Below are 13,810 nucleotides of genomic sequence, written 5' to 3'. Positions count from 1 at the left end.
CTCTTTAGTTTGATTCTATAAGGAACGGTTGTACTCGAGGGTTTGCTCTTCAATTTGTTAACTATTATTTTGACCTTATCATATAAACTTTACACATATTAAAATAAATTTCATGGAATATAAATTGAGTCATTATTGGCACTATATCTATATGCCAAACTCATTTTTATATTTTCTTCAACGACTTTTTAGTATTTTAAATGAAAAAAAGACTATTTGACCGCTTTTGTAAATAAAAAAAGTACATAATCATTTACACACAACAAATTAATTAATTATAATATAAAAGAAAGTGTAGCGTGACAAGAAGATAAATTACTAAGCAATGTCAATGAGTGTGACCGTCAATACAACGTCACATTCATCAACGATGCTAAAAATTAACCACACGTTGAAGTGAAGTTAGCAAACTCTATCACTTCCAATTTATTAATAAATGTTGTGTTTTCATAATAAAAAATGATAAATGTTGTGTTGATTACGATGAAGGGATACTTTTGACGCATATTCAAGTGAAGTTAAAAGAGTTGGGGAGGAGCTCCTAGAGTCCTTTTCTATAGATATGAGGATGGGGAAGGACACTCTTCTTGGTCTACACAAAGAGTTGTACCAAGCCCTGCGTTTGAACTACATTCCTCCTTGCTGCATGCCTGATAAAGTCCTAGGTCTAAGACCACACTCGGACCCAGGCACCATAAGCATGCTCAACGTAAACGGATTACAGATTCGAAAAGATGCCGATCCCGAACGCTTTCGTTGTGAATGTGGGAGATGTTACTGAGGTAAATATGGTAATTGAAATGCACCAAATTATTAAGGAGTACAATAACTTTGTTTAAGCTTCATTTTTTTTCTTGTTGTCATGATAGATATGGAGTAATGGGAAGTACAAGAGCATTGAACATAGAGCCGTCGCAAACGAAAGAAAGGCGAGAATATCTTATGCATCCTTCATTTGTCCACATTTTGATGTGGAAATTGGACCGTTGGATCAAATGGTAGACACATCAAGAATGTACAAGAAAATCAAATATGGTGGTTATCTGATGACTTCCTTGAGTGGGGATTATAGGGGGAAGGGACACACTGAAATAACAAAGACTGAAAGTTAAGAAAAACGTTGACATTGTCAAAGCCCAGAGGACAGAAACCTAAAATAAATCGAGTCTTCAAGTGCAAGTGATGACCTTGAGTAGGCTTGTTAAAAAAATTGTATCATAAGCATTGTTTGTGTTGGTTTGAATATGTACTTTTCCTTCTTCACCCAAAAAAAAAAAATGTACTTTCCTTTGGTTTTGATTACGAAGATGTACTTTCCTCTTCTATTAGAGCAACTCCAGCGTTGCTGGTTGCTCGGGGGACATGCAAGGAGAAAGGGCCCGACGGTCGGGGGATGGGGCTACAGCGTTGCTGGTTGCTCGGGGGACAGGCGAGGAGAAAGGGCCCGAGCGACAGGCCCGACGGGGATTGCCAGCTCGAGAGCCTGAGGGCTGTGTGACGTATGGCTAATGTGCGACATCAGTGCATGTGCTCGGTGTTCTCTGCGTCCTCCTTCCTCCTTCCTCCTCGTCCTCCTTCCCCTCTAGCTTTGACGAGGATAATAACGGATATGGGCCGTTCGATAAAGAGCACAAAATCGCGAAGGTTGTAGACGGAGATCGGAAACCCTTTCTCGGCGATGTTGAAGGCAAGATTTTGCCCCATGACGGCGAGGCCTGCCAAGCCTATGTGCGACAGAGCTGGTGAAGCTTCCATGGCTGCTGCTGAGAGAGAGAGAGAGAGAGAGAGAGAGAGAGAGAGAGAGAGAGAGAGAGAGAGAGAGAGAGAGAGAGAGAGAGAGAGGACTGGTCAAAATTAGGGAAAAATAATAATATTTTATGGATTGGGTGAGAAAAAAAATATTAATATTTTATTACTAATTGCCAGAGAGAAAAGTTTCAAAGGTAGAGATGCAAATGACAATTACTGTTTATTAAGAGTAGTTACTGTTCACTAGGTAGATTAAATAGTGGATTGTCAGGAGGACTCTAAGGGTGGAGTTGCTCTTAGCTAAGTGAAATAATCTCTTGCCAACAAAAGCCATGTAAAATAATCAGGGCCGTCTTCGGAAATGGAGGGCCAAACACAATGAAAATTATTTTTTATGAGACTCTTGTTGACGCTTCAAACTTTCTATATTTAGAAGAAAAAAATAACGCTCATGAAGCATGCACATTAAAAATTTTAAGGTGCCAATAATAGCCCCCATTTTGTTTAAGGAATAGCGTCGGACGTAATTTTATAAGTATGCAAGCAAAACTTCCAGTGAATCCAAATGATATACAAGTGTTAGGGTGAGGGAGGGTGAACGAAATTACAGTAAAAAAGTTTGATACACTAAAACAAGTTCCCTGAGCGAGCTAAATACAGGCAACATAAACGGCCATGGCTATGTTATTAATTCGTCTGTGAGCTGCCATTGGTATCATCTCTGGCACCGGAATTACCGTGAGTGTTTGCTGCGTCGGATGGAGAACCTAATCCTAGCAGCAAAGGAGGAGCTTCTTTCTTTTCAGTAGCAGGTTTTGTATCAGCAGGACTTGGAGAAAAAGCTCTAAGGCGAGGCTCAAAAAGCTTGCTTGCTACATCAGGTGGCGGTGCATCTTCTCCAGGGAGAACAAGAAGCCCCTTCTCGCGAAGAGAAGATGGCTCGTTGTAGCAGGCATTCCACAGGGAGTCCACTAGCTGCCTCTCCTCTCTAGCTGCACAGAGATCCTCAGGAGACATTGAACTGATACTTTTAATTCGTCCTTGAAGAAGTTGCTTCAACTTCTCATCTTCATCAGCTAACCTACTATTGGCCCCATCAGTTTTGTCTTGGGCGAGTGCAAGAAGGCCCCGAAGTGCAGCTTCTCGTACTTCTAGATCTTCGCTAGAGGCAAGGTGCAACATTATGCGCGGAAATCCTAGCTCAGTTACTACGTTGCAATCAGAATTATTCTCGTGCAGTAGGAACTGAACCAAGTTCAGGGCTTTCCTGAAAAAAATTGTTGATTTTCAAGAAATTCAATATTGGAGGTACCAAAAGATGAATAAATGAAGTCATAAACAAGGGAAGATTTCCAAAATATACAAGTTAATACGGTTTCTCAACATGTTTTAATTCCTTCAAAAAATAAGTAAATAGCTCCAAGTGAAGATATAACGAAAATCCTTGTAACACACCATTACCTCTGGAATCTCACATTTTCAGAAGCCAAAGCATCTCTTAATGCTGCATATCCATTTGCCAGACGAAATGCAATGATACCGGGTTTGTTGTGCCGGATCAAAGCTGAAAAGTAATTATTTGCAAGCAAAACCTACATTAATATCCTTTCAGAAGAAAGCGCAAAACTTAAACAAAACAGTTTGCATGACTAAACAGCAAATACAATTCATCATTAACACCAGGATAAGCACATACAGGAAATTGCGCCGAGAGCTTTGGTTCGAACTGTGACATCGGGGTCAGATGCGAGATTAGTGAACAGATATTCCAAGCCATTCGCTTCCATAACCAGTTGCTGGCTCTTGGGGTTGTTCTGAACAATAGTTGTCACAACTTCTGCAGCCTTGGCGCGGATATTAGCATGGGGATTCTTTAGGTGACCAAGAAGCGGGACCAAACCCCCAATGGAATGAAGATCTAAAACACATACATCAACATCCAATGAGACACGCCAGATTACAAATTGCAATTACCTTTATGCTAGTAAAGAACCCAAACATCAATACACAAAACTCCCCTCGCTGTAAATTAGACTAGATTAGAATATCGCTCGAATTAAAACAAAACGATCAGGAAAAAGGCTAAGAAATGTTACCATTGGCCATATCGATGGACTCAACATGCTCCTGCAACTCATCCAACAAATCTGCCACAAGCCCAAAAGAATTACCATAAAAAAAGTTGACAGATTCGTCGAAAACTCCTCGGAAAACAAAGAAAAACGAAAACTTTACTAATTAAATTGAAAAAAAAGGAAGGAAAAAACCTTCAATATCAGCAGGAGTAACTCCTTGAGCTTCCAAAACCTGCTCAGGAGTTTGCATTACAAGGGTTATCTCCTTCATCCGCTTCACAACGTCGATGGTCTGCGACTGCACCGCTTCCATAAACCACTTCCGATCCTCCTCGCTATTAAAACACAAACCAATCAATTTAATCTCAATTAACTTAACTTATTCGCGTAATTAGTATTATTTTGGGTGCGAGAGGGCTAATTACCTCAAATTGTGATTGGGGGGAGTGCCATCGGAGTGGGCAAGGCTCCATTTGAGCAGTCCTTCCCAGTTGGGTCCGCCGTCCGCCATTGTTGCTTCGTCTTGGAGGAACAAGAAATTATAAAGGAGAGAGATTAAAGCAGCAGCAGAGTTATATAGGAAGAATCAAGGACGTAGGGTACCGCTCGGATCCCTGACTTCAGAGGTTCCTGAAACGTCCGGTAGGTTCTGGATTGTTTGAGTTACTCTACGACTGAAAAGAGGCCGGCTTGAGAGCTGCTAGTAAGATTTGGTGGGCTGGGATTTTGAGGCCCAATGAATTGGGAAGTAGGAGTCCGTCCTAGTTACGTCTAATCCTTTCAAAATGAAAAATCATTCTCCCGTGCCTTCAAATATGTCTTGAATATCAAGTATTATCTAGTCTAATCAATTATCTATATCAAACGAGACCAAATTACCTCATTCACAAATATATTGCAAACTAACAAAGAAGAGATAACTTGTTTTTTTTAATTTCATGGTCACTTACAAAGAAAGCTCTAATAATCAGACATGGAACCAATCATTAGACTGGTTGTGCCATAACTCGGCCAATTCCAAGTAGAAGCAAATTTACCAATGCTTGGTGGTTCAAGTGGTAAGGAGTTTGTTCCCTTTAAACAAAGTCTCGAGTTCGAGCCTTGTGAATGGATAAGCCAGCATTGAAAGAGCTTGCCCCCCAAATGGGGTCCAACCCGGCTTGAGGGATTAGTACTCGCCTACGTGTGGGATGCCTTGGATTCATCCAAAAATAGTAGAAGCAAATTTAAGGTATGTTGAAAGTAGATGCGAATAATTTTCCACATTGAGGGGATTAGAAGGAGATTAGACATGAATGAAACTTTATCCCTTACAATCCTATTGTTTTATAAGGATTTGAACGAATAAATTTTCTTAATAAGTAATGCATATTCTATCTTCAAGTTGAACTCAATTTTTGTCATTTAATCCTTCACTATACTTTAAATATCATGGGTTATTCATTACGATCTATTCCTATATGCCAAAAAAAAAGCTCTAAACTCAACATTTGAAGATTCAATTGGTTGAGATTTAGAAAATGAACTCGTGTATCCACTGCGCTCAACTCATCACATCATTGAAAGATCTTTTTGTCTAAGGGTTAATACCATATTAGATAACGATTAACTTGAAAAGTTTAAACTTTATAATAGTAAATCTTTAATGTATATCAAACTTACAATACATGCATTGTCTATCGTCTCATTACTTAAGAAATCATGTGACGTTAAGGATATACATATAATCTCGTAAGATGGGATTTGAATTTGCCTCACACTTATTAAATAATTATATATATATTGGTGGAAACGTGGATTATTCTATCTCCCATGATAATATGTTCGTCTTTTGATATGTGGTAGGAATGCGACTACTGCTACTCATTCTCTTCGGTGAGCTGTAACCTGTTAAAAGAAATTCCACACGACATGTCGTCTTTGTGTGGCCCAATCCCCACGGCAGTGGACACACTCCATTGCGTATGCGGTTACGTATATTACTCTCACGTACCAATTATTTTCCCTAGCGAGCAATTTTCCGTTTTTAACACTTTGCCTCTAAAGTGTTTGGGGGTTTCACTTTTGTCCTTAACCATACTTTGGTCTCAAGTTGGTCCTTCAGTTTTTCGAGTGTTTGAGTAAAAGACATAAAGTGCAGACTCAAGTGTTTGGGGGCTTCACATTGGCTAGATCGTATGCACTTTTTTCATGAACTCAAGTTTGAATTCTTATTTTTGTATTGCATATTAGTTGAAAGTAAAACATTGTATCCAAAAAAATTACATAAAATGAGTTTGCACAAAAAATGACAGAATGACATGATTACTATCATAATGCCCTCCATTTATTAACGCGTGACTTTTTTTCATGGGATAAGTATTTATGTTATAGATGAGCTAAATTGACCACAATCTAATCATTTGGTTGATTTGGAATTATTCGTTTGAACAGAACTGAAAAAATAATAGTTTTCACTTCAAAAAAATTAGTAATAATCGAGTTAACCAAACAATTGGCAATAAGAGGTTGTTCAATGTTTCACTGATTCATAGAACACCTTATTAGATCTAGAATTCTAAGCCCCTCTTATTATATATCAATCTCACACATAACTAACAACTCTCTCTATACATCTTATCTCTCTCTCTCTCTCCAATTTCAAAATTAACTATCGTTTAGAGGTGGTCGAAAATAATTCTTTATGAATAAAATTTTGTTAACCATTAATTGTGTCAATTTTTTTTATACACAATGTTTAAAGTTTAAACACCAACTTGGAACCAAGAAAAAAAAAAGGTTGAGGACTAAAATAGAAAACTACTTAAATTAGGGGTAAATTTCTAGTTAAATCTTTGTATCTATCATATTTTAATTTTATTAAAATTAATTTTCGCTTTGGGCCAATGCCAGCGTGAATACCACGCTTTAACGAACAACGCGCTCCGCTTCCCTTCACCCCCTTCGAAACCTTTGTTTTCTCTTTTTTCACCCACTTCCCTCCCTCTCTCTCTCTCTCTCTCTCTCTCTCTCTCCTCTCTTTGCTCTTGCTTCACTGGGCCTCCAATCCCACTCGACGATCTGAACTCCCCAGATTTCAAGAGCATTCATCTGGGTCGCCGAACTTCGATTCCAATCCAGCAAAGATTCAATCTTTTCCCAATTTCGAAAACGGGGGAGAGAAAGCATCTTTCCCTCTTTCTCTGCAATTTCTAGGTTTTCCGATACCTTCATATGGCTTCCATGGCAGCATCGTCCTACTGGTGCTACACGTGTAGCCGATCGATTCAAGTTCGGGTTCGGACCCAAGATTCGATCCTCTGCCCCGATTGCGGAGCTGGGTTTATTGAAGAGATCCCGACCCCTACCCGATCTTCTCCGCTACACCACCCATTTCCCACCGCCGCGATGTTCCTAGACAGCGCCCCGGTTTCTCAGAGTCCGAGCCCGCCTAGACTTCGCCAGAATCAGAGAAGCGGCCGCGACCGGTCCCCGTTTAACCCGGTCATCGTTCTCCGGGGCCCACCTGATACTGAATCTGACCCGGGAAGCTTCGAGCTGTTCTACGATGACGGAGCCGGGTTAGGCCTCCGCCCTCTTCCGTCGTCCATGTCGGATATCTTAATGGGGTCGGGTTTCGACCGGTTGCTCCACCAGTTGACCCAATTGGAAAATGGCGTCGCGCGGCTGGACCACCCTCCGGCATCCAAAGCCGCAATCGAGTCCATGCCCGTCATTAAAATCGCCGACAGCCACGTCGAGACGGAGTCGCACTGTGCCGTTTGCAAAGAGGCATTCGAGCTCGACTCGGAAGCTCGCGAGATGCCGTGTAAGCACATCTACCACTCAGATTGTATCTTCCCGTGGCTTTCAATCCGCAATTCGTGCCCGGTTTGCCGGCACCAGCTCCCGACTGATGTGAGAGGCCCGCGCGGCAGCGGCAGAGCATCGCCGGAGAACAATGGCGTGGTTGGAGAAGAAGAGCCAGTGGGCTTGACTATTTGGAGATTGCCCGGTGGTGGATTTGCCGTGGGGAGGTTCACTGGAGGCAGAAGAGCCGCAGAGCGTGAGCTCCCAGTTGTTTACACCGAGATGGATGGTGGGTTCAATACGGCGGGTGCTCCTAGGAGGATTTCATGGGCATCTAGAAGAAGGGCCAGAGAGAGTGGTGGATTTGCTCAGGCTTTTCGCAATTTCTTCTCTTTTTTCGGGAGGCTGAGAAGCTCGAGAAGTCGGTCTGGTAATGTGTTCAGTAGATCATCGCGGCGGAGGAGCCAGCGTTGGGCTTTGGAAGACAACTGATTGAGGTTTAGTGTTTTGTTTTTATTTTTCGGGTTCTTCTATATTAATGTCGGAAGGCAAAGTTTGTACATTTGTTGTTTGTTTGGTGTAAATAGCAATACATGACGGGGAATTGAAATCGAGACTCCGAAGAAGAGGTGGAATTTTTGAATTGGTAGAGACTAGGAATTAAGTTCCACCCATGTGGGAGGAGTGGGAGGAGGAGTGTGCGGTTGGCATGGAATTGGGAAGGTGGTCAACGGAGGTACCAGGCTTTGTGCTATTATTTGTATTACTGTTAGGATTTTCGGCCGTCGCTTGTTGCAGATTTGCAGTGAAGTGACTTAGAAGGTGATGGCTGTTTTTGGTCCATTGTTGTACTTTCAGCATTGTTTTAGTCGAAAGTGGTTGCTGCTTCACTTGTTTGATGCTGTTGAGTTGCATTTTTATGTTAATTTCATTTGGTCCAAAATGATGCTCAGAAATCCGCAATTCATCTAAAGCAAACTCAGTTTCAATCCTTGCCTGTTGCCTGCATGATTAGAGCGTGAAGGAAACTATTTCCTCTAATCCTCTAATCCTATCATTCAATGAGCACTTCTTCTATCTGAGTAATGCCACTCAGGAATATCTTCCTGGCTAACATCATTGATATTACCACAGATTTTATTCCCAACCTACGAACATGAATTGAATTACTGCTATAGGCTATAGCGACAAGACATTTATGTGGTCTATTCTGTTTGCTTGTAAAAGAAGTATTTCTCCATGGCCATTCCTTTTTTAGCAAGTTTCTTGTGTTGGATGGGGCTATTGACTTCTGTGTGAAAAGTAGACTAGTGGATGACTCTTGGTCTGCAATACCAAACCTTTATGTGTAATGGCCAAGTAGCTATCTCATGAGGTGGAGAAAATGTTCCGTATCAACGAGATAAACATATGATTGTATACAATAATACAATTGGTTACACTCGAGAGTCTGTTCTGCGTTTCCATGTAATGTTTAATTGACCATATGGACAGTAGATGCTGAGCCATCGCAATGCTAGTCTCGTCCCATCGCCCTCATTGCCAATTATCCTGCTCATCCACAGCAATGCACCCCCTGGATCTTAATGTGCCACTGCCCACAAGGTGCTGCCTCTCAGTCGCTGCCACAGCCTGCTGGCAAGCTTTTACTTCATTGCTTTCACAAGTCACACAACCGTTCGTTTACTTCCAACCATCAGTTAGTGACTAGGCATTTACAAGATTGAGGAAAAGGAGAGAAGCAAGGGGCCGCTTGGACCTCTATGCTTTATTTTCCGTTTTTTACAAGCGGTGTTTGAAGTTGGGATTCGAACTCAGGATCTCCGATGCAGATAAATGCTCTTAACTTGTTATCTATTGAATCTGTGAAGTTGGCAGCAATGACGTGGACCCAGCCTTATCCCAAAAACGACAGAAATCTTTGAGTTGTGCTGATGTGGCCCTATCCATTTAAAATTAAGCAATATCCATAGAGCGATAGACCCTGAACACAAACCATAACCTTTCCTCTTCCACCCTAAGAAACACAAATTACCAAATTATCTCCGATATGGGATCAATGTCTTCTCCTCTGACAATGATTTCTCCACAACCATTGAAACAGTCGGCAGTGGCGGTCGGCCGGAGCCCCTCCCTCTTCAGAATGCACTCTGAAAAGAAGAAACCGTCAACGGTGGTTGCTGCTATTGGAGATGTATCAGCCAATGGCACCCCTTACCTGATTGCTGGTGCTGCTGCTGTTGCTTTGCTTGGAACTGCGTTTCCAATCCTCTTCTCCCGGAAGGATCTGTAATTACTTATGACTACCCCTCTTGCATTTGATTGGTTTCCTTGTTTGCTAAGCATGATTCCATTTAAATGGAAGCTTGAATTGTGCTTGCTGTGTTGATTCTTTAGGTGTCCAGAATGCGACGGAGCAGGTTTTGTTCGGAAGGGAGGGGCAACTTTGAGAGCAAATGCAGCGAGGAAGGACGAGGCTCAGATCGTCTGTGCTCGTTGCAATGGCCTTGGCAAGCTCAACCAAGTAGACAAAGGATAGAATACTCTATGCCTCTTCCTTCCCTTCACATCCTTCTCTGTTTTGTAACTTTAATCTCACCTGCTGTCAAAGCTTAAAAACAAGATTTCTCTTCAACACTCTTGCATAAAACTTTTGGTTAATCATCACCATGCCATATACGTTGGCTGTTAGATATATAGTCCGTCTATAAAACGGATTGTTGATGTGTCATCGATATTCTATTGATATCATTGTAGCCAATGAAATGTATTGGCATGTTATCAATAATGTATTGACAATATTGAAGGTGTATCACTCACATACAAAGGGCATTGCATCCTTCACATTTTTATTAGATAACGAATTGTTAATATATTCTTAATTTTGTGTTGATATCATTGTAACTAACAAAACGTACCAATGTGTTATCAATAATGTAATTTATAATATCGATATAATATCTCTAATGTTCTTTTCAAAAATATAATATCTCTAATGTATGTTATCATGCACAACAGCGTAGATTACATATTGCAAATAGCATTTCTAGGCTGCCTGAAATCCAATAAACAAGAAATGGTTGAAGCAACTACAAGAATAAGAAATGGTTCTAGGCTGCCTGAAATCCAAGAAACAAGTGAAGTATGTCATGGTTGCGCTATAGGCAAACATTACATAGACTCATTCCCCAAGAATCAAGCATTGAGAGCAAACGAACCACTTGAATTGGTACACTCAGATGTGCGTGGTCCTATGCAAATTCCAACAGTTAGTGGCAACAAATATTTCCTCACATTTATTGATGATTATTTAAGAATGTGCTAGATTTACTTATTGAGAAACAAGTCTGAAGTATTTCAAGTGTTCAAGAAGTACAAGGCAATGGTGGAACTTCAAAATGGTTTTAAATTGAAGAGGCCTCATAAGTGATAAAGGAGGTGAATCACATCAAATGAGTTCACTGATTTTTGTGAAAGTCTTGGCCTGGAAACACAATTAACTGTTGTCTATACTCCTTGGCAAAAAGAAAGAATTGAACAGTTGTGAAAATGGCAAAGTGCATGCTACATGAGAAGGAACTTCCAATAACCTTTAGGGTGAAGCCGTTCACACCGTTATGTATCTCTTAAATAGGTGTCCTATAAAGGGATTATACAATTTGACACCTTTTGAGGTCTTCAGTGGGAGGAAATCAGGGATAAAACATCTCAAGGTATTTGGTTCAGTGTGCTACTCACTCATACCAAATAACTTGAGGCGCAAGCTTGAGGAGACTAGTGCCAGAGGCATTTTCATTGGTTATAGCACATGTGAGAAGGGCTACATAATCTTCAATCCTAAAACACTGAAGGTGACAATATCAAGAGATGTAATCTTTGATGAAAATGGCAAATGGGATTGGGAGAAGGGCAAGTTGGAAGAGGTGTGTGTTGTACTCATTTCAAATGAGATCATTAAAGAAGATGACTTAGGGGAGGAAATCTTTGCAAGTGAATTTCCTACACCTCAATCTGAGCATTGAGAAGCCCTAAGTTCTCGATAGTCAACATGTCACTACAACAAGTTCTCATTGTGTTCCAATTGATTCTAAGAACTTTGATTCAACACATTTGAGATGGAAAAGCCTGAGTGAAGTATATGAAAAATGCCACATGTGCATTGTTGAGCCTGAGAACTTTGAGGATGCCTCAATAGATAAGTCATGAGAAAAGCTATGAGTGAGGAGATTTCTAAGATAAACAAAAATAACACATGGGAATTGGTGTGATTGGTGTCAAATAGGTGTACAAAGCCAAGTTAAATCTAGATGGGTCAATCCAAAAGAACAAGGCTAGGCTAGTGGCAAAGGGATATGCACAAAAGTTAGGAGTGGACTACAATGAGACCTTTGCTCCAATGGCTCTCATTGCACTAGCTGCAAAAGAAAGAGAGATTGTTTCATCTAGAAGTAAATTCTGCATGTCTAAATTGAGTATTGAAAGAAGAGGTATAAGAAGAGAAGGTATATACATTGCACAAGGCATTGTATGGGTTGAAACAAGCTTCAAGAGCATGGTATGAGGGGATTGATTCATATATTACTCACTATGGTTTTCAAAAGAGTATCAGTGAGACAACTCTTTATAGTAAAACCAAAGGTACTGCAGGAATCATCATCGTAGCAATTTATGTGGATGATATTGTCTATACTAGAAGTGATCAAAGTTTGATGGAAGAATTCGTGGTTGATAAGATGAGCAAATATGAAATGACAGATTTGGACCTTCTACACCATTTCCTTGGAATAGGGGTTATGCATACTGAATCAAGTATCTTTATAAACTAGAAAAAATTGTTGAGAATGAGTCTCACATTGATGGGAGGACGAACCTTGCATTGGCTTATAAGAGGTTGGGCTACTCCCCATATTGCCATTTGATTTTATGGTGGAACCTTAACTTTCTTCATGGTATTAGAGCAAGTTGTCCCACATGGGAAGCTAAATGGCCACACACACTTCACGTCACCCCGTTGTGTTGTCCACGTGTTAGGCTTGAAAATTCGCCACACGTGAAGGGGCGTGTTGAGAATTAGTCCCACATTGATGGGAGGATGGACCTTGCATAGGCTTATAAGAGGTTGGGCTACTCTTTATATTGCCAGTTGGTTTTATGGTGGAACCCCAACTTTCTTAAAAAATGTGCTACTTCTTTGCTCAAGAAGTTTGGATTGCAAGATTGTAAATTAGTGTGTATTCCACTTGCTCCAAATGATAAATTAAGAAAGGATGATGGGAGTGGTGTTGCTGATCAGCTCAGCATAGAAGGATTGTAGGGAGCTTGTTGTACCTCGTAACAACAAGGCCAAATATAATGTATGATGCATGCTTGTTGGCAAGGTTTGTGCACTGTCCAACTAATAACCATTTTAGAACTGCAAAAGAGTCTTGAGATATGTGCAAGGAAAACTAGATTATGGCTTGGAATATGAAGAAGGGAAATGAAGTGTGTTGATTAGCTACTGTTGCAGTGATTCGAGTGGTTCTGAGGATGACACGAGAAATACTTCTGGTTATGCATTCACATTTGGCAGTGGAGTGTTTGTAGGCTTTAGTTAAGCAACAATATGTGGCTTTATCCATTGTTGAGGCTGAGTACATCAGTGCTTCAAAGGCTACTGCACAAGCAACATGGGTAAGGTTTGTATTTTTCGTGCGTTTCAAACTGAAGCAACCCCTTTGAATTGTGATAGTACCTCTGCAATAGCCATTGCTGTATAAAAATGTCATGTGTCTTAAGCTCATAAGTTGATAAGATGAATGGCTAGGATTGGATGATGTAATGTTGAGACAATCCCCCTTTATGTAACCGTGGGAGAATTGAGCTTGTGATTGGTTCATTCTGTTAGTGTTTAAGTGTTTTAGTTGAAATAAATCAATCCATTTTACTTGTTTTAATTAGAGCCCTTGGATTACATTCCAAATGGATGCTCTAGATTTAAGTGAGAGTTAATGATATAGAGTGACAACTGTAGCTATCTCATAGGATAGATGAAATGAATGGTTGTGATGTATTCTTTATGTTATGAGAAAGAGTGTATAATGATGCTTTGTACTAGTGAGTGCTATCGGTAACATTTCCGATTAGCAGAGAAGAAGAAATGGAAGTTGTTGTTCACTCATCTCTGTGAATACTCCCTGCAACCTTTCGTTTTCCTT

At 40.5% G+C, this 13,810-nt stretch overlaps 3 protein-coding genes across 3 annotated transcripts; 2 read left to right on the top strand and 1 right to left on the bottom strand.

Moving 5' to 3' along the window:
• Positions 1-2,247: 2,247 nt before the first annotated feature.
• LOC126618769 (hsp70 nucleotide exchange factor fes1-like) lies at positions 2,248-4,494 on the bottom strand. Its single transcript, XM_050286930.1, has 6 exons — positions 4,250-4,494; positions 4,017-4,159; positions 3,846-3,896; positions 3,446-3,667; positions 3,211-3,313; positions 2,248-3,016 (listed from the first exon to the last, which is right to left on the bottom strand). Exons 1-6 carry the CDS (start codon positions 4,333-4,335, stop codon positions 2,437-2,439), a joined length of 1,185 nt encoding a protein of 394 aa, XP_050142887.1. The 5' UTR covers positions 4,336-4,494; the 3' UTR covers positions 2,248-2,436.
• A 2,277-nt stretch (positions 4,495-6,771) lies between these two features.
• On the top strand, positions 6,772-8,503 carry LOC126618770 (probable E3 ubiquitin-protein ligase RHC2A). The gene has a single exon (XM_050286931.1). The coding sequence runs from the start codon at positions 7,038-7,040 to the stop codon at positions 8,103-8,105; it is 1,068 nt and encodes a 355-aa protein (XP_050142888.1). The 5' UTR covers positions 6,772-7,037; the 3' UTR covers positions 8,106-8,503.
• A 143-nt stretch (positions 8,504-8,646) lies between these two features.
• LOC126618772 (uncharacterized) lies at positions 8,647-10,506 on the top strand. Its single transcript, XM_050286932.1, has 2 exons — positions 8,647-9,902; positions 10,011-10,506. The coding sequence occupies exons 1-2, from the start codon at positions 9,664-9,666 to the stop codon at positions 10,150-10,152; spliced, it is 381 nt and encodes a 126-aa protein (XP_050142889.1). The 5' UTR covers positions 8,647-9,663; the 3' UTR covers positions 10,153-10,506.
• Positions 10,507-13,810: the final 3,304 nt, after the last annotated feature.

Source organism: Malus sylvestris, chromosome 4, assembly GCF_916048215.2.
Source record: "Malus sylvestris chromosome 4, drMalSylv7.2, whole genome shotgun sequence".
In the NCBI taxonomy this organism is placed as follows: Eukaryota; Viridiplantae; Streptophyta; class Magnoliopsida; order Rosales; family Rosaceae; genus Malus; species Malus sylvestris.
The sequence above is the reverse complement of the archived record's forward strand: the minus strand, read 5'-3'. Positions and strand labels throughout refer to the sequence as shown.

Bases quoted from the DNA above. Each gene is read 5' to 3' on its own strand.
- LOC126618769 (XM_050286930.1), bottom strand. From the start codon at position 4,335: ATGGCGGACGGCGGACCCAACTGGGAAGGACTGCTCAAATGGAGCCTT. The intron at 4,160-4,249 runs GTAATTAGCCCT...GTGTTTTAATAG, and splicing joins CCCCCCAATCACAATTTGAG to CGAGGAGGATCGGAAGTGGT. The intron at 3,668-3,845 runs GTAACATTTCTT...TATGTGTTTTAG, and splicing joins GTCCATCGATATGGCCAATG to ATCTTCATTCCATTGGGGGT.
- LOC126618772 (XM_050286932.1), top strand. From the start codon at position 9,664: ATGGGATCAATGTCTTCTCCTCTGACAATGATTTCTCCACAACCATTG. The intron at 9,903-10,010 runs GTAATTACTTAT...TTGATTCTTTAG, and splicing joins CTCTTCTCCCGGAAGGATCT to GTGTCCAGAATGCGACGGAG.
- LOC126618770 (XM_050286931.1), top strand. From the start codon at position 7,038: ATGGCTTCCATGGCAGCATCGTCCTACTGGTGCTACACGTGTAGCCGA.